At 43.3% G+C, this 19584-nt stretch overlaps 1 protein-coding gene across 3 annotated transcripts in view; it reads right to left on the bottom strand.

Annotated features, from left to right (window-relative positions):
• LOC112561390 (leupaxin-like) overlaps nt 1-16895 on the bottom strand; it is a 38819-nt gene extending 21924 nt beyond the window's left edge. The window contains exon 1 of one of the 3 annotated variants that reach the window (XM_025233868.1): nt 16558-16895. In XM_025233868.1, coding sequence (XP_025089653.1) covers nt 16558-16633 — 76 coding nt within the window. In that variant the 5' untranslated portion in view covers nt 16634-16895. Of the gene's footprint in view, nt 1-2177; nt 2328-10349; nt 10671-16557 lie in introns of those variants that run through there. The other 2 variants (XM_025233870.1, XM_025233869.1) reach the window with 2 other exon arrangements.
• Between the last annotated feature and the right edge of the window lie 2689 nt (nt 16896-19584).

Raw genomic sequence — 19584 nt, 5'->3', positions numbered from 1 at the left:
GAACGGTTCCATTCTTGTATCCCAAAAGAAAAAAAAAGACCTAAAATAACAACCACCAAACTGGAACAATCCCCAGCTGTCACCGCCTCTGAGGCCACCCGTGAGTCTGGTCATTGACACAGCGCCGTCCTTGACCTCAAGGGCCTGTCTAGCTGACCACTGTCAAATATTTGGCCACACGATACTGGACAACAGTGTCTCGCAAACAAGGCCATGTTGGCCGCTCGAGCAAAGACAGCCAACGACTGGAGCATGTGGGTGCTTTCCCTGGCGCAACAGTAGACCCAATCGGGTGCTCCCCAGGGTGCATGTTTACAATCATCACGACACAACGCAGGGTACAAAAACGGCAATCTGCGCATGCGCAGAAAGATAGTTGCAGCACGAACTTGTATTCCTGGACTGCTGGCAGACGATTTTTTTTCCAGTTAACTGCTAAAACGAGGCATGAGACGACAAAGCTTCCGGTTTAGTCACATTCTTTGTTACGGCTCGCCGAGACTAACAGAAGAACTTCGCAAGAGGCTAAGCGTTGGTCTCGGCAGACAGCAATCCACCTGTACACATCCATGATTGAAGCGGGTGCAGTACAGTTAGGCTGCCGACAGTACAAATACGGAAACAGTATGTCCAACAGCCACTACCACAAAATCCCGACATCTTTAGTGAGGGCTCGTGATCCCATGAGTAACAACATTAGAAACAGTAGCAAAGAAAAAAAAAACACACACACACCTTAGTCGTTTCTTCACGACTGAACAGACGATGTTGCGCAGTGGTCTGCAGCTAGTGATGGGTGACTGGACTTCAGGGTGCGAGATTATGATTGTGTCGACTCTCGGCATGTCCCTGAAATGAACCGGGCAACTGGCAATGGCTTCCTGTTGGTGCGAGTCGCCACACTGTTGGGTCTTTGTGCGCACTCGGCTTTGCCAGCGAGGGCAGCGGACATCCGGGGTGAGTAAGATGCCTGACAACGCCGATACCAGGGGCGGACATGCGCGCGACATGCCTGGTGTGAACGGCTTCGTCGGGGCTGAATAAACGATTTTTCAGCAAAATGCTGTGGGAAATGTGGACAATCAACTACTTTCTGACCACTTGCCACCGACAACAGCCTAGCTGTTACAGCAATGGCGTCCGAACTCGGAGGCGCGTCTCTCCCCGGACACCTCCAAGTCGACCTGGCTCTTGAATGGATAAAACTTCATTACTATATTTTATAATCACTTCGCGGTTTGTCTTCGGGAAACAGCAGGGGTGGGGACTCGTGAGACACATAGTGAAAAACTAGCTGATCGAGTGTGACTATTGTACGTATGGTTCCCCTGCAACATGTTGACGAGGGTCGCAATGTTAACTATCGCCCACGTGCCCAGTTTCCCAGGGCCAGTATTCACACCGGCTAAAACCCAGGAATACTGCAAGATATTGATTACTGGGAAAAGGTAAAGCTGCGAGTGAGAAGATACGGGCACCGATCTCACAAAATGGTCTCGAGAGAATTGTGTGTAGGGAGGTCTCTTTGCTCACTCACTCCCCATGAATGCCTATACCCTTCATCTGAGTATGACCCACGTTTGAAATCGCCCAGAATGGCTTTCTTAATCAAAAATAGGTTGTCGAAAATCTGACAATATTCGGCAAATTTCTATACGATTGTCCCTCACCCCACAATATATATGTATTTGCTAACATTATGCAGGCGCAGATTCATTTGCAGTTCAAGGTAGTCGTCTCCTCTTCCGTAAGGCTCTCTACCCTCCCCAATTGCTCCCCCCCCCCCGCGTCACCACCACCACCACCATCATCATGAGTGTCTGATCAAAGCAACGCCTGTACAAGGAAGTTTTTCTGCTCTAGTGACTTCACTAAATTCAACACATTTTCTTCTCATGGATTAGCATCCGTGTTGCCAGACCAGCCACAATATGTATACAACAGATGTGTACACGCCACACTTCAGGTTCTTAACATAGACCATACAAGCATATACAGCACGAGAAGAGCACGCGCGCGAGTAAGAGAGAGATTTACTCACGTTGATTTAAATGGAGTTCATTCCCCTATCCGATGACGGTCAGGACGATAGTGTCGTCAGCATGGCACACAGGCACACGAACCACACACAGACATTACAACATCTACACCAACACCCGATTGCATGCATGACTTGCCAGCACTGACCACCTCACGCCCGGCACCGTGCAGACCCATTGGCCAGCGCCACCACCAATGACCGGACCACTGCGGCTGGCGACAGGAAGTTCGATCACCCCCCACACGGCTGTACGCACCGACGATTGCTGTGCCCCAGTGGTCGTGCAGTGGGATGGGAGTGGAGCAAAGAAACTGTAGTGGAGGAGTGTACGCCAGTCATCTTCCTACCAGAGTCCAGGAACGAGAAATAAAACCGACTTGTGGCATTGATAGGCACCACGCATGCGCGCTTCCAGCCTGCCGCTCTCATCCCCCTTTCCCTTCCCCCTCCTTCATCAGTGAAGACTTGTGGCTGCTGGACTACAGAAGGCGTGCATGGCTCTACTACAAAGTGATGGCCGAGGAAATGGGGGGCACGGGAGGAAGAAGTGGAATGGGAACGATAAAAGCAGAAAGGAACGAGAGACAGGATAGGAAAAGACCAAAATAAAAATGGGAGTGACGGCTGAGTGGGGCAGCGCAGGAGAAGAAAGGAAATCCACACAAAGCCCAATAATCTCCGTAATTTGTCAAACTGGATATCCCGTGAGCTTACCGAGATTAGACTGTTTTGTGGCAATGCACCTCGTCAAGCACCTTGAGCACTACAAACCAGCGTGCAGGATGGCTTGCTGCCGTTTCCACCTCACTACAGAATGGGCACGCGCACACACACACGCACATCCGCGATTACACGCTCTCCCATCCCTTCATTCCCCGGAATACATGCTTATCCAAAATCTGGCTTACACATTTCCAGCTTATTCGGCTAGACACATTGTGCCCAAGAGAAGCTTGCGTCTGTTCTTCCTTTTCCTGCATCCTACAGCGATTACAATTGTCAACATGAGTAAGTAAACAAGATACACAGCACAAGGCGTTGTCGAGTTCGCAACTATTCAATTCATTTAAAGAAGTTCCTGAGGGCGGAGGGGCTAGGGCAGGAAGTCCCAAGCATGTGGATCAGCGTAGAAGGAGAGTTAGGGATATGGAGCCGGAGGGTATCAGCTGCGGAACGAAGTATCCAGTATGAAGTCTTCAGAATGAGGCAGGAAGAAAGTGGTGGCAAGCATAGGCGAAGTTAACTTTTTATTTACTTAAATTGTTTTTTAACCGTAAATACGACTCCACTCAGGGCACTTGCCTGTCGTCTATTTCTGGCATTGGCGGAGATTTCCTCGGGTGACTGGTTACACAAACACCTATTCCAATCCAAAATCGCCTTTTTCCGGAAGAGCTTGATGTTTGTTTTCATTTACTTCCGCCATCAACGACGGGAAAGATTTCGCAGGCTTTTGGTGAGATTAACTTGACAGTGTGCAAAGATAGAAACTTATGCTAATTTAAGTGCTGGTGTTTTTCTGTAAACCTACTAGTCAAACAGTGATACAAAACTCAACGAAGCTCAAAAATGTCACCGATAACATCCCTTGTACTATTTATGTAAAGTGCTCAGAGCAAATCTTTGGAAAAAGCGCTATATAAATCCTCATATATTATCCAAATTCTCATTATTATTAACAAACGAAGTAATAAACAAGCAAACAGCAAAATAAACAAATAACTATATTGTGTGAAGTGAAATGCATTCTCGTGAAAAGGAGAACTCTTTACAACTGCTGTAGACTGTTGCGATATCATCGCGGTTTGTGGCTTCTCGCGATAACAACAAACGATGCAAGAGAAACAAAATCAATAGATAATCAGCAATAAAAAAAAAGTAATTTCTGCCGTTGACTCACACTAGGCTCCATAAAGCGTCGGCCTGCAGTTGACTACCAGTTCCTGGATATCCGAGCACTCGATGGCAGTTCAGGATGCAATTCCCGTGTGGCGTTGTCAATAAAACCGTTTTATTGGCTTGTTTAAGCAAGGTGGGCCTTTTGCCAAAAGTAAAGATAGACACATTTTTTTTCTTTAAGGTCTGCTACAGTGCAAAGCTTTTTTTCACAATCTCTGTGTTCAGCACAGTACACGTTACCCCCAACTCTCCTCCCTCTAGTTTTCGAGATACCGGCCTACCCTGCATCACCACACACAGAAATCAGCCAAACCAGTGACGCACGAATGAACATGAACATATCTAATTGGTAAATATTTACAGTTCTTCCTTTGCTGTAGTCTTGACAACGGAAAAGTATAGGCATTCACGGTGTCAGTCCATTCTTTTCCCTTTTTGCCTCTTTACTAAGTTGTGCATCTCGAAAATGTAATCTCGTGCAGGGAAAGGAAGTGAAATGGCAAAGCTGAACCTAGTTACTCATGTTTTGAATCGTTTCCAATCAAAATTTCGGCTACACACCATCTCCTTACACTCGTGCCTGACTTCTTTGCGTTCTTAGAAGACTGATTTCTACTCATTCACAAAGGAAAATGACCCTAATTTATGATGTAGGCGGCACCTTTTCACAAGAATGGCAACTCTGTCAGCCGGTCTTCTCCACTTTACTCAACTCTTCCTCGTCGTACTTGGGTTCGATACTCGGTATGGCACGATCCCCGATCCATGATCCCGATCCATCTGATAACAAATCATGGCTACCTCCTTGTACCCCCTTAGAGCGACTTTAGAAATGATTTTAAATAAACTGTTTTGCAAGCCGAAATTTTGACTCACAACAACCATGTCCTATATCTAATACCAACCGGCCAATTCACTTGCTTTTTCCTTAAAGATTTGGAGAAATACTTTAAATATTTTGTAATAAATTTGACTTGCATTGTCGGAGGCTAGAAAACCGATGTGACTGCACGGGTGTAACAGGCCTTTGTAACATTGTCCAACATGTGACTGACTACTTTTTAAACAAAGCGCCTATAAGCATTTGGCAGGCCTAGCAACACATTCAACAGCCTGTATTCTGTAAAAAAAGCTCCTTAATGGGCTGTCTTAATGAAACACCACAAGCACAATTCAATACAGATGCAAGAAAACACATGTAATTGGGGCAAATGGGGGGAACTGGAGGATTCGGCCGATTGCCTGTGGTTCTTGCACGTGCAGAGATTAACGGTTTTTGAGAGCGAGAGGAGCTGAGGCACAGTAAATGAACTTCGATCTGTGTGTTGTGGGCCACGTGAAGGGCGAGTATAAGGCGCTCTAAAACAGAAATTTGTGACCGTGTGGCAATTTTGTTTAATACCACCGCCTCTGGCCACATGTAAATATTTACCAAACAGCCCCCGTTCAACAATATGTGTTCTGAGACTGTGTTAAAATGCCAGAGGGCGCTGGTGACGTGCTGGCTGCTCTCTGCAAACATCCAGGTGCTTCACAGTCAATCTCTCGCCCCCGAGTCAGCCAGGAAGCCTGAAATCACGGTGACCCCTGCTAACGCACACACGCGCACGCACGAGCGCATATACGCATATGCACGCACGCACGCCGTAGTCAGGTCAGCGGAGGAGCTTCGCCGAGCAGATGCAATAGATGCACGTGACAAACAACTGGTGGAGGGACACAGGAGAGCGCGCGCTGCCCACCGCACTGATAACTGCCCATGGTCTGTATCCTTCATGTAATTCGCACATCCCCCTCCCCATTCCCCCCAACTACGCTAGAACGGTCAACGGCAAAGAGCGGCTTAACCCAGGAAGGCATCTTCCGTCTAGATTCTCATCTCTCCTCCCTCCACCCTTGAGGCCTCCCTCTCCTACCACCACCCACTCACCCCCTTACATCCGTGGATGCTTCATTACGCGTGTAACCAGGTTAAGTATTGTGGAACAACACGAATTACTCATGCAGCTGGGGTTAGCTTCTTACAGCTTGAGGATGTCAAACTCTCCCTCAGTTCACCTTCCAGTCTTTCCAGCTCCCAGTCACTGCAGGGGGGAAATGAGTTGAGTGGGGAGGGGGGATGGCGCTGCTGCGCGACCAAAACAAACAAAAAAAGACGATAAGCCTACCCATCTTCCCAACCCTCGCCATTAGCTTCAATCCATCCTACTCCCACCCATCAGCCCTGTCTGTCCTCCTAGATGTCGTACTCGTCCTTACCACTCTGAGAAGGCCAGCGATAAATGGTAGAAGGCAGAAAGGAAGGGTTTGAGATGCTGATGTTACGTCGTTTGCGTCCCTCCACACCCCGGGTGGCGAGTACTCGACACTCAATCCTCTCTATCCTGTATCCTTCGCTCCATCACTCGCCACCAAAAAAAAGGAACAAAGTTGCTACAGCCGAACGCCTGGTTGCTCTTTGCTCCCACTTGGAGTCTGCAGTGTGTGTCTGATCGATCTGTCTTTGCCTTGATACTGGAATCTGCTGCTGCTGCAGGGGTCATGCGTAACCAAGAGCCCTTGGTCCACCCCGCTACAAGCGGCCCTCGTCTGACATCAGGAAGGCCTGGCGCTTGGCAACGTGTCAAGACCACTGCGATCTTCTGTGGTGCTTGGTTACATCCTCTTCATCGCCATCATCTTAACACCTACGTTTGTTGACTTATTTTATTGAGAGAAAAAAACCTGCCTCATCATAAGAATCAACATTTATGGTTGCCATGTTAAAAAAGAAATATCCCTATATCCTTTTCCTAATCATCATCTTCCTTTTACGCTTGCCTTACCGTAAACACTATAAGATCATATTTTTTGACACTTCTACAAAAAATAAATCAACAAAATTACAAACTCTATCAGCAGCGAGCAGACATCCGCCAGATATTATGTACGCTGCCAAAATATGAAAGAAAACGATCCAAAAACTGAAAGCGAGGTAAAAATGACATGAAACCACACGAAACAGTTTCCCCCACACACACACACTTTTTTTTTAAAGCACCGCTAGCCATCCTCTACAGTCTAAGCTAGCAACCAGGTTTGCTGTGAAAAACACATTGTTCTTGTCTGAACACCTGGAGTCGTTGTCATGACCCGAGGGTAAGTCGCAACCCTGGGGCAGCATGGAGAATTCAAGGACAAGTGTCTTGTTCGCGAAGTTATAAAGTGGTGTCCAGACTCCGCAGGTGTTGTTTTACCCCTGAATCCACAGTTATAAAGCGGAGGCAAAGATACCTTAGGGTAAAGGAAGATGGAGTAGTGTCCGGGGAGTCTGGATATGACATTAATGTTTCGGAAACAAAACACCTTGTTCCCCATTTTGTCCTGAGGAAACGACTTACTCTCACTTCATAACTACGACCCCTGATGGTAGCTGCACTATAGGGGTGGTGTTCTGTAGAAGGATTTGATCATCCGATCGACAGCAATCGCCACAGTCATATTAGAAGAGGAACGACCAAAAGCGGGTTTTCCCTTCAGTATTACGCAGCGGGACATTTTAAAGCGGGGGAGGGGGAAAGCTAAGCGTGTAGGTCCTTCTTAATAGTGCCCATACTGTCCCTGTGTTCGGCACATCTAACGGTTACACATACATAATATGTAAACAAGTCCGGGTCAAAAAGCGCCTAAACAGACATCAAAGAGACAAACAAAGCAAATTTTATACATAAGAGCTAGCAAATCCAAGGCTAATCAAGTTCTCGACATATTGCCGTCTCGAAGACACATCGGCTAATGGTTTCCACATCCGGAACGAATAAACTCAATTTTCGTCCAGACTTCAAACATCTGTCGACAGGCAAAGGTCCAACTGTGAACGTCGCGTAAGAACAGCCTTGACCTCTTCCAGCGTGCATCGAAAGGTGAAAGCTGGCACTGCGGTCGGAAGAGTTTATCTTAACATTTAGGGTCTTAGCTTCTTAACCCTTTCACGAGCAAAGGCACTTTCGTGGGTCATTAACATTTTCTTGTTTGCTACGAACTGTACACATATATACTACTATATATATTTTTTACAATATATTTTATAACTTCCAACACTCAATCAGTCAATTTATCAACAAGAACCAGATATTTCGCTGGTCGGTTGTTGGTGCTCAACACCGAGCAATGGAAGTTTTGGTCATATTAGTTGGAAAAAAATCCCTTAAAAGAAAAATCATGGCTTTGCTTTTGCAATAAACCAGTAAAATGGATGAACAAGCAAGCAATGAAAACCAGCAAAATAAGTAAAACGGAAAATATGAAAAAAAAAATCCAGCCACCAGATGCTTAGTGCCTACAGCAAGTAGGGAAAAAAACTGATGAAGACTTACGTGACTATGAGAACCCTCGCAATGAGTCAACTTCCTGAAAAACCCACGCGCTCCGATCTTTCTGCGTGTTCCAAACACGACACGGTTGTTCAACAATAACCAGCAGAAAGTCCGATGGTCACAGACTTATCAATCCTGATCCACGCAACATTACTCCACGAGGCCACGGTCGCAGGTGTACAGTACTTCGGCTTCCAGCTGACAGGTAAGTTGTGACGAGAAGTGAACACCACAGGCGGACACAGCAACACCAGTGTTAGGTCGATCCACCCCTTGACAAATTCCGTCTGAATCATCTCGAGAGGGGAAAACACTCCCTGTGCATACAGACATACCCCCCTTTCCCTCCAAAGTGTTAAACATAGTAGGAGATACTAAGGCCATTTACAGGGAAGAAAATGCACGGAGTGGGTGAGGTGGGGCTGGGGTAGGAAGGCACATAACTATGGGCGTGCCTACAGCCTGAGCGACACTGTGTAGGATCAAAAGGAGGACCTGGAAATTTAAAGACGAACAGCTGCTCCCCTCCACCACCACCACAACCACCCCAAAAAAATTCAAAGCTTACCGTCTTTTTACTGATCCCCGCGACGCTGTCGTCCTCTCTTTCAAACACATTTAAATATTTTAATGGCAGAACTGTTGCTTGCTATGAAGGGAATGGAAAATCGCGAGGTAACAAAGTCAACAAAGAAATTACACTACAATGCACTAACACTCCGTGTATGCAGCAAAACTATGTAATGAACGTATGAAAAATGTTTACCTACACATACCCGGTATGAATACATGCATGACCCCCCTCCACACACACACACCCTTCTCTGATTCGTCCGCTTTCTCTTCCCCGCCCCTTCCCCAGCACCATTAAGAGAGAGAAATAACAACAACAAACTTAAACGAATGCGAGAGACAGTGACAGAGAGAGAGAAAGAGTAGGAATGGGTAGGGGAGGAGGATAAAAAAAAAAAAAAGAAATATGAAAACTGCTAGGAAAGAGTGATAAATTACACAGACAACTCGACTTGACATGTCCTAGTGTGTTACAAATGCAATCATCTTTTCACTACCACCACCAATATCTTTGATTATTTTCGTAACCAAAAAAAAAAAAAAAAAAAAAAAAGCTGAAAACGACCGATTCAAGGCTTTCTCTACATTTTACTAAATAGCATGCCATATTCATTAGCCGATACTGCAGGGTAAACGATGCGTGAAACAGAAAACAGTGTGTTAAAGAGAAAGTCAACATCCGGGCATGACAGCAGCGGCACCACCCGCTGTTCACCGTACGGGGCGGCTAAGAAGACCAAACAATCTAGGGATTATTACGAAGGGCCCGCTATATTATGATTACAGCACTTTCACAAAGAACCCTGCAAGCAGCAAGCACGACAAAAACTAGAAAATATCAGAGAATCCTTCCAATCAGATAACATCAGGGGCCTGCTCATTTCCTACACTGTACTCAGCACCTTACGCTGGCATCTGTGCGCACACGCTGATACAAACACAGAAATACGCGGAAGATCGGGGAGATAACTCCCAATTTCTGCGTTGAGTTGTCTGCGCCTGCCGAAGCCTCGATGCCGACGTCTCAGGATATTTTTAGCGTCATAACATCCCTAATGGGCTAGGTGAAAGAGGTGATGTTCTACGGCGAACCAGCAGCTAGTGCTGATGCACAACAAAGCTAGACCAGCTGCTTTGCCTCCGGTGATGGCTCGGAATAAAACACTAATCTCCCCATCCCCCAACAACTCCCCCAACAACACCCACATTTGCTCCCAAGCGAACATCAGCACATCTGAAAAACATTAACCTGTCTGGCGGAGCCGCCATTCAACCGTCCACATACTTCTTGTTTTGCCACTCGGCTTGGCACATGCCAGTGTACGGGAGACATTCCGCTTGACCCCCAAGTCGCACGACAGCTTCGCTAACAAGAAAAAAAAAAAACACCAACAGACCCTTTCTCCACATAAGCTCTCACCCACCCAGCAACGACCCTTTCGTCGAACATTTCTGTACCGCTGACATCAGCTATTCCCTACCTGGCGCGTGCGTCTTTCCCCCGTCCATCATGATGTTGTTGTAGTGGTGCCACCAGTAGCAGCAGCAACAGGCCCGGCCCAAACCAGATGCGAGAGCTCCGTCTGTAAAGTCCCGTGTCCGGTAGGTGCGGAGGTACCTGTGGAAGGCACCCCCTCCCACCTTGTACAGTAAGGCACAAGAATGAAGTCGGTGGAGATAGTGGATGTAGATGGTTGAAGTAAAGTGGGGGGCGGGGGAGTTCCAACCGTTTGAGTTGTGGCGGACAGAAAGCTGCCTTTGGCCTCTTGTGACTCACAACTCAGTGTTGAAGATTCGTTTGCCGCACCGCACAAATCTTCAACAGCCGCTCTGCTGGAAACTGGGACGGGCGAACGGAGCGAATGAACGCTTGCGGTGCGAAAGAGAGGTGCGAAAATGTGGGGAAGAGAGGGGAGGGCGGGGGATGCTAGCTGGGAAAGCAATGAGTGAAGACGGGGGTCAGCTAGATAGGTAAAGAAGGAATTACTCGCAGCTCTTTCCCCACACACCGTCCGCCCCACCCCCAACCTTCCGTGTGCCCCGCGTGTAGCCGCCAGGGGAGGGAACTCTTGCTCCCTTACCACGCACGAGGAAGACCAGAGTCTTGGTTACTGTGTGGGTTGGTTGGTTGGTTGGCGGTTTGTTGTTTTACACCCAGTTAGCAGACAGGCCTACGTCATGGCGAGCTAATAGTTCAGCACCTTTGTAATCAAGAGCCATTTGCCACTCAGAAAGAAATTTTGGTCAGATCTGAACACACGATACGATGTCGAGCCTCACCACTGCGCTTTCCTGGACAAGCCAACGCAGGTGTTGCAGCATGTCATCGGTGGCCTATTCAACCTGACAGCGAAAGAGAATGCCACTATGCCAGGAACAGTGACTAATTCCTAATGATACCAATAATCCAAGGCAGGCAAACTTCTAGTCCTTCTCGAAAAGACAAGATGCTTAGCTTACATTTAAATATATTTTATTTATTTATGTCTGTACACGATAAATATATTTTAAATAAAATTTATTTATGTACCTAAGGACACTTTCCTTTGTCTACTTTCACTCTGATGTAGATTAACTGAAGCCTTAACCATAAGGGGAAGGGGCATGAGCTCTTTGAAAGAAAAAGTTCTAAAAACTTCCTGAACAAAAATCAATGAAACAGGAAAAGAATAAAATACAAAAAGGCAATATCAAAATTCTAACTAATAAGATCATGGCACACAAGTCATGCTCTCTAACAACTATAGCACGACAGCTTAACAACGGTTATGAACAATTCAGCTCACAGTTATGCTGAAAAAAAAGCTACTTTATAAAAAACAGTCTGCAGGGAGTGCATTTTGATTGGCTGAGGATTTATGGTTGCCCTAAATAAAAAGGCTCCTTGGAGGAAACATGAGAGGCTTTATCCCCCTACTGAATCTTCTGCATCATCATTTCTAAGTTTAACTGCAACTAGAGATGTGTTCCTGATGTTCCCTATATACCTGATGGGTAAACTATCACCACGACTCTCATACTATTTTCCTCCAATAACACTAGAACCTCTCCAAAACTGAATATTCCCATTCCTAGATAAGACCTTTTTACACCGTCTGAAATATTCGGGTAAAGTGCTAATGAACAGCCTCCATCTCCATCTTAAGCAAATGACCTCCCTGAACTGCTTTTGAGGCCATCTACCTAAATACTTTCAAGAAAATTGGATGAGGCCTTTAGAGATACCTCCCAACTCTAGGAAGCATTGTAAATATATGTTTTTCTTAACCACCACTCTGTAATATCCACCTTCTTTACGTTTACCACAAATTTTTCTCATAATACTTAATTACTTCATTTACTTAGTTAATTTTTCTCCGTAAAGGGCGAGGGCTAAATGGAAAAAAGCATTTTCTTGCTTATTTTACTTCTCTTTAATAAAGAATTGTCATTGTACCTTCCAACCTACTAATATATCTATCAGTGATCACTGCAAGTGTTTAGCAAAGAGACCGCTTACACCAAGAGTTCCATGGAGCACTTTAATAGTCAACACTGGTATGACCAGTGTGAAGAATATGAGTGCAGCTTACATTACGTTTCCTTAAGTTCATGCATTTGTTTAGTGATGACTATGGGCATGACTGGCATATATACTAGTATATTGATAACTGTACTGATGTGCCTACACATGTAAAATCGCCTTTGAATGGAAGCAGTTTCCCATCTAAAATCAACAACAAATGCCTACACATGTACCGATGTGCATAAATCAGGGTCAGTACAGGTCAGGAAAAACTGAAAATGTCAGTATATTTTGAAAAATTAATTCCAGTACCTGGAAAAGTCTATATTTTAAGAAATTCATTAAAAGTCTGGGAAAGGTGAAGGAAGTCAAAAATATTTGCTGAAAATTGATTAAGCTAAATTTTTAAAGAATTAAATTTGGTGCCTGTCCTTTTTCTGCATGAGTAAGAAATTGACAAATGGCTGCAGAATAATTTCCCCTGCTGATTTGACTGTCACCATTTGCCCTGTCATCCTCTTACAATGTTAACAAAGCAGATTTACTTTAATAAACTGTGGCTTAAAAATGAAAAAAATATTAAAAATTTTGGTCATGGCTTCAAGAAGTGAAGAACGACAAAGCTAAATATAAATGTTATCTTTGCAGCAAGGAAAGGAAACTTTTGAACATGGATATAGATGCCATAGAAAGCAGCAGACACAAAAAGTTTCCTTCTGTCAGAAAAATCACTGATGACAATTATAACTAGCTTTTTTTCAATTCTAATATTTTAGGTGGTATTCCAGTGATGTTAAGGAGTACACATGAATAATTTTGCATCTTTGGACAAATAGTATTGATAACTCCTGAAAGTTCCAAAATATGCTTGTGGTATCAGTATGTGGACTATCAAAAGTAATGAAAAAGTCACTATTTTGTTTTTGTCCTAGTAGTACTAACCAATTATTAAATGTACTGATGCACTTAATGTATCTACAGATGCATAGCCATCCACTGACTGCTTTCTACTGAATTATTGACATTATTACTCACAAATACAATGAGAAACATGCATTCTTAACTGTTCAGGAAACCATTTGCATTCTTCTAAGATGAAAAGAAAGACATTTAAGACTGAGATGTTAGAGACCCCACTTATGAGAGACCCAGGTTTTTTTTTTAAGTATAATGTCCAACTCTTAAGCAATGCCTTGCATTCCCATCCTCTGGAGGAGGGGGAGGGGTATGTACTCTATTTCACAGATGGGTCAACAAGGGGAAGCGTGCTGCACTAAAGCAGTATGGCACCTGTCATGAACAGGGTGACTCTAGCAGGGAAGCCAGTGCCTAACCTCTTGGCTATCCATTTCCCATCCTCTACTTAATTATTAATTAAAGACTTACTGGGTGTACAATTCAAAAGTAAAGAAGCTTTATAGCTCATCTCTTCTTTACACATCCTTTTCAAAAGAAACCATCTTTTTAACAAATCTGTGACAAGGAAATTGAAATCACTCAACATAAGAGCGATGATAGCAGACTAAAAGTAATAAGCTTATCATATGTCATTATTTAGGAAAAATCCCTATTCAAATAACTGTAAAGAAAGTACTCCTGAAAATGTAGGTCATGTTACCTTTAGAAAATCTTTCATGGTAAATTGATTGAGAATTAGTGTTTTATTACAATTTTTCATTCCAGTACCTTATGCAAAGTCTGTAAATATGAAAAGGGTTCTTTTACTTATTAAAATAGTTATTGTAATGCGTAAATTTTTTAAAATAAAAAATAAAACTAAAGCAGAAAATCAACAATGATACACCACGGATGTGATCAAACACGAAAGAAGGGAGGTAACTTAAAAAAAACTGCCTGTCCTAGAATGCTGAAAGAGTTGCTAACCTTGACATGTTTTGCTAGCTTTTATCGTAATAAACACATAAACTGCCACTGGCTGCTTGCATAAATTTTCCTTTCTAAAACTGTATTAAGCATTTCTTACAATCTCATTGTCCTCCCTGTGTGTGTGTGGATACACCTGCATATGCGCGCATGAATGAAACTAGGATACCATGGTTTGAAACTGACAAAGTTTACAAGAAATTAAGATTTCTATGAATCCACCATACCACACTCTCTCATACAATTATTAAAAATAGTGTTAAAACAATATGCTTTCAAATAGCCACCAGGCATGCAAATGCTACCCACTAAAGTGAAACACAACTCTAGTGTCATACAGTGCCAGTCACATCTGTCTGTGCAAGAAGCAAATTACGTCGAACTAGGGCTGTCCCACCGGATGGTCTGCCAGACTTGTGGAACGCATGCTAGCTACAGCCGCAACTTGCAGCTCATTAAAATTATATTCACATTTACAGCTCAGGAAGACTTAAGTGGCAGAATCAAGTAGCAGCATGCTTCCTGCAAGATCTTTCCCCATACAGCTCTTTTCTTACTCATTTTCTTTAACACACACACAAAGAAAAATGAGTGAAAGGAAGTGTGAGAGGGAAAAAAAAAGGAGAAAGGGAGAAAGCTTTCTTGTGACAGTGGAATAATACAGCAAACCACCTTCATAATTTCTTAGCAACATGGGGTGTTTCACAGACCTCTAGATATTCGTCATGTCTTTATCCTCTCAATAGCAACATCAGATCCTCAAGCAGGACTATGCAATATATATATATCATACTGCCATAAAACCTGTCATCCCATAACCAATGTCATAAGACCACCATAATACTCTTGGACCATGCATGTATGTATATCTCTGGACTGGCGGCCGTCTGCTGAGACGAACTCTTAGCCTCTCATGAAGTTGTAAGCTATCAGGTCTTGACAAACCATTAAGCAGTTTAATATCCTCAACCGTGAAAAAGATTCATTAAGTCAAAAATAGACTTGCAATTAATTGGTAACTTTTTATTTCTTTTTGGGCAAAAGTCCTCAACATTCAATGATTTAAAGCCAATAAATTGAAAAAGCAATAAACTATAAAGCTTGAACTTTTATATCACCATCGATATGAGAGTATGCATTGTATGCTCCTTTTTTTGAAGTTGACAGTTAAACCGGAAACAAATGAGTACATTGGCTTTATTCTAGATGTTAACACAGGAAATTCATCTGAAAGCAGTCCATAGATATATGCCTGTGCTTGGACCAAACAATTGGTACACAGTAGAATAGAAGTTCCTTTTAACACTTGATAATAATGAACAAAAAGAAAAATAGTTACTTTTAACACTTGAAAACAATAAACAAAACAAAACCCCATAAACTGATGAGTGCAAAATACATGCAGACCTATGTACTATTATTTCATATATATACACACATTTGCACATACACATACACACATAAAGTGAGAGAGACTGGGTAAAAAAAAAAAGCTTACCAGAAGGCAGAGAGACAATATTAATTTTCCATTAAATTATAAATACTATATTCATATTCTGAATGTTAGAAAGAAATTTATTAACAATTTTCTCAATATTACTGAATGTGAATTAAATTAACAAATACAAACAACAGTCTGCAATAACTTTGTACAATTTCATAATAATCCATGAGTGCTGGGCATGCTTTATTAAAAACACAAACTTATTTCAACATGTAACTATTAACCTTTCAACCGAATGGTCGAACAGACAAAGAACTTTCAATCCATTTTTTTCTTTTGTTTCTTTACAGATTGTACACTTACATCATCTCAAGGTACTGGGCAGGATAATCTGTCATTCAGATGGTCACAGCAGTTCAACTTAATTGGCAATGCAGCAATTTTCATAACAAAGCCGCCTAAACTTATCATCTACAAACCCATCAAGAAAATGACGGTGCTTATCTGTCTTATCAATTTAATTTTTAACATTGGTATTGTCTGCCACAATCTCGAACATGAAACACTGTGTTTAAGCCCCTGTGTGCCGTTCGAAACGGGTATTTTGTGTTCGTGCAATATTTCAAGCGTGAAACCTCCTTCCCTCAATTTAAAGATTAATTTCAGTTGGATCAGACAGTCAGTAGCATAGTCAACTATTCTAGCTTTTGGCACCACCCCTGTCTCCACCAACACTGACAGTGACACACCCCGAACCACTTCCATATACTTCTTCGGGAAAGTCAGTCAATGCAAAGTAGTGGAACGTGCGTGGACAGCGGAGGCAAATGAAGAGTTGTATAAAATAGTCACTTACCTAAGTCATCCATGACGCGTTTCGTATATGTGCGTTCGCCGTCCTTAGCTGACTGTGTGTCGTGTTCACTTTGCATCAACTTCAGGAAAACCCTTACTAGCAATCTTCACAACTTCCGCAAGCTATTACACCGTGCGCCGGGAAAAGCAAAGGGCACGACCTATGAACCGGTAGCGAGAGGCTTTGAGGTCACGAAGCGGCGTCAAATAACTTGGAGCTGCCAGAGCGGAAAGCACTATGCCAAGTGTAGCATATGTTTGTCAGTAGTACACGTACTCAACCCAAAGTCATAAGTTTCCAGAGCTTACAAGCGTCGGCTGCCATGTTGGAACTTTCTGTGACGTCAGACGCGGGGAGAACTCATTGTCACTTCGTCTCAACCTGACACTGAAAAACAGAAAAGAAAGAGAATTACACCGACTTTGTAAAAGAAACTCTCAAAGTCCATTATAGGCTTTAATTACAGACGCTTTAAAATATTCTGAATGGGATAAAATGATAAAAAGAAGAATCACGTAAAATGTAACTGAGATAATACATATGGCAGCATCAACATCAGGCAAACAATTGTAACTTGTTTTTGATTTTTTTCTGTTCAGTTTAAAACATTTTTCATGGATACTTATGCTTTACTTTATTTAGCAAGTGCACAAACAGAAATAACCAGCTGAATTAAAATTTAATTAATTGTTTCCAAGTGTCTCCAAAGAAAAGACAGCCTTGAACTGTCACTGCCAAGATGTTATTTCTACTTTTATTTTTAAGTTATTGGAAAAGCAGCGTATGTGTCAGGTAAAGGAAGATGTAAAGATACCTGTACACTACAGTGCGAGCGGACGCCACAGTAATTCATGAAAACAGGAACTAATTACAGAGCTTGAAGCGTGGTCATACATGCAGCATAATTCAAAGACCCGTTTATGTGCTTTTGACACGAGTTGAAAGTCTGAGTACGGATGTCTGAAGGAGTGAGCACAGAAGGTCGAGGGAGGGGCTGCAAACACTACCTCCGTTAGAAAGTCGCGACCATGACTAGTATTTGGGAAGATCATGGTGACACTTTAACAATGCAGCCTCTCTTTCCAGCGCGCGTCACACGATCCTTGCTGAAAGCATTTTTGACGAGTGTTAAAAAACATCCAGGTTGACTTTAGGTGTCAGAATGAGAATTGCCAGGGTCATGATCGTGCTGCGGTTATTATCGCTATTATAGAAAGAGAAGAGTTCAAGGTTTGCTAGCTTTTTTTTTTTTTTTTTTTTTTTTGAGATAAAGGTCCCACACCCTGTAATCATGGAACTGTCAATGGTCGTGGTATCTAGGACATGGCCTGTGGTCATCTCCTTCCACTGCACGGAGCTCACCAGTGACAAGGGCAACGACGGTGACAAGCAGATTAACAAGGTGATTTATATCTACCCCTCGATAGCCATCAAAAGCGGATTTAAAAACTTAAAAAACGCAATAGCAATTAAAATGCACGAAACACTTTTTTTCTAAGAAATGTGCATAAGGTAAAATTATAATAGTTCATGCTGTAATCGTTCTGGGTGGATCACAGAATGTATAGGTCCGTGCGGTGTATAAAAGTAGTTTTCCAGCCATCGACAGACGCAAAACCTGACCTGCCACGCACTTCTTCTCCGAGCGCCAACAACTTTGGACCTTTGCGCAAGATAGACCAGTAGACTAGTTTGACTCCATTGACATCTCTTGCATACCATGATTGGTTGACTAAAGCTGTTATGAGAATCTGCAGTGTGAAGATCACGGGAGTTTTCAAGCTGCGAGACTCAGCCAGCTACGAACCTTCTGCTCTCGAGTTGGGGGCGTTTTGGTGGTCCAACGACTACAGCACTTGTTACCAAAGAAGGGGAGGGGTTGGTGTATATCACGGCAAAGTATCCAGCCCTGTAAACATATGGCACATATAGAGAAAGAACATAGTGCTCAAAACGAGATCTGAACCCAGGTCAGCCAATCCTCGCTCTGTTGGTGACAGGCGCTAACCGAACGGCCTAACGTTGGGAGGATTGGCTGTTGTTGACCTCCTCCCGAGTTCTGTTGGTCTGGCAATCATACTCATCCCACCTCCCATATTGTCCGAATTATGGCGGCTATGCTGTACACACATCCGTTGAGGTTTCTTGTCACCCTCATCCTACTCTCTTTCTCTCTCTCTCTGTGCACACATTTAGTTTAGGTTGGTACCTGCTTCTTGACATATTTATGTGTTTGTCTGAAAAGCTTGTATAATAAAGAAAATGTTTCGCTTCCCCTTTTTAAATCTTTCTTCACACTGCGCCATTGCCTTCTTAAAAAATTCGGCTTGTATACTTGAGGAGTGTCTGTATCCTACACTTTTATACTAGCTGCTGCAGCGGACAAATCACTGATTCCACAGAGAAATGGACAATTAGAATGCATACGTCGGTTCTGCCAGGTTCAAAACCAGCCATGTATAGCCGAGAGATTTTGACATTTTCATATCCTAATTGTTACGTCCCCAACTTTCTGATTTCAATAAGGGAAGGGATGATGAAACTGAGAATATGTACTTCATGGTGGTTGTGGTGTTGATGACGATGATGTGGAAGAAAATGATAATGAGGGGGATGATGACAAAAATGATGCCAAAAAGCGATGAAATTGAAGAATGTATGAGAGAGAGATTAGAGTATACTTTTCATGCAGTTTCCTGTTTTATTCAAATGACTGCTGCAAAATACTTGTACTGTGGTACGAACTTCTAGGCGGGTACAGACCCCACACACACACGGAGTCTCAGATCGAGAGAGAGAGAGTACTCAAAGAGAAAGTTTGAGGAAAAAAAAAACTTGATGGCGAAAGTTATCTAGATCAGGGAAGGAACTAGGCTAATTAGACCAGTCTCCACTGGGTGGGCTATCTTGCTATTTTCGCAGGAAGCATGGCCTGCCCATGCAGACGAAAACGGTCCACTTCCGCTTGACTTACAAATTGCGGTGGTCGTTCGTCAGAGCACGAACTTGTATTACTGGACTGCTTGC

Source organism: Pomacea canaliculata, linkage group LG4, assembly GCF_003073045.1.
Source record: "Pomacea canaliculata isolate SZHN2017 linkage group LG4, ASM307304v1, whole genome shotgun sequence".
Taxonomy (NCBI): Eukaryota; Metazoa; Mollusca; class Gastropoda; order Architaenioglossa; family Ampullariidae; genus Pomacea; species Pomacea canaliculata.
The sequence above is the reverse complement of the archived record's forward strand: the minus strand, read 5'-3'. Positions and strand labels throughout refer to the sequence as shown.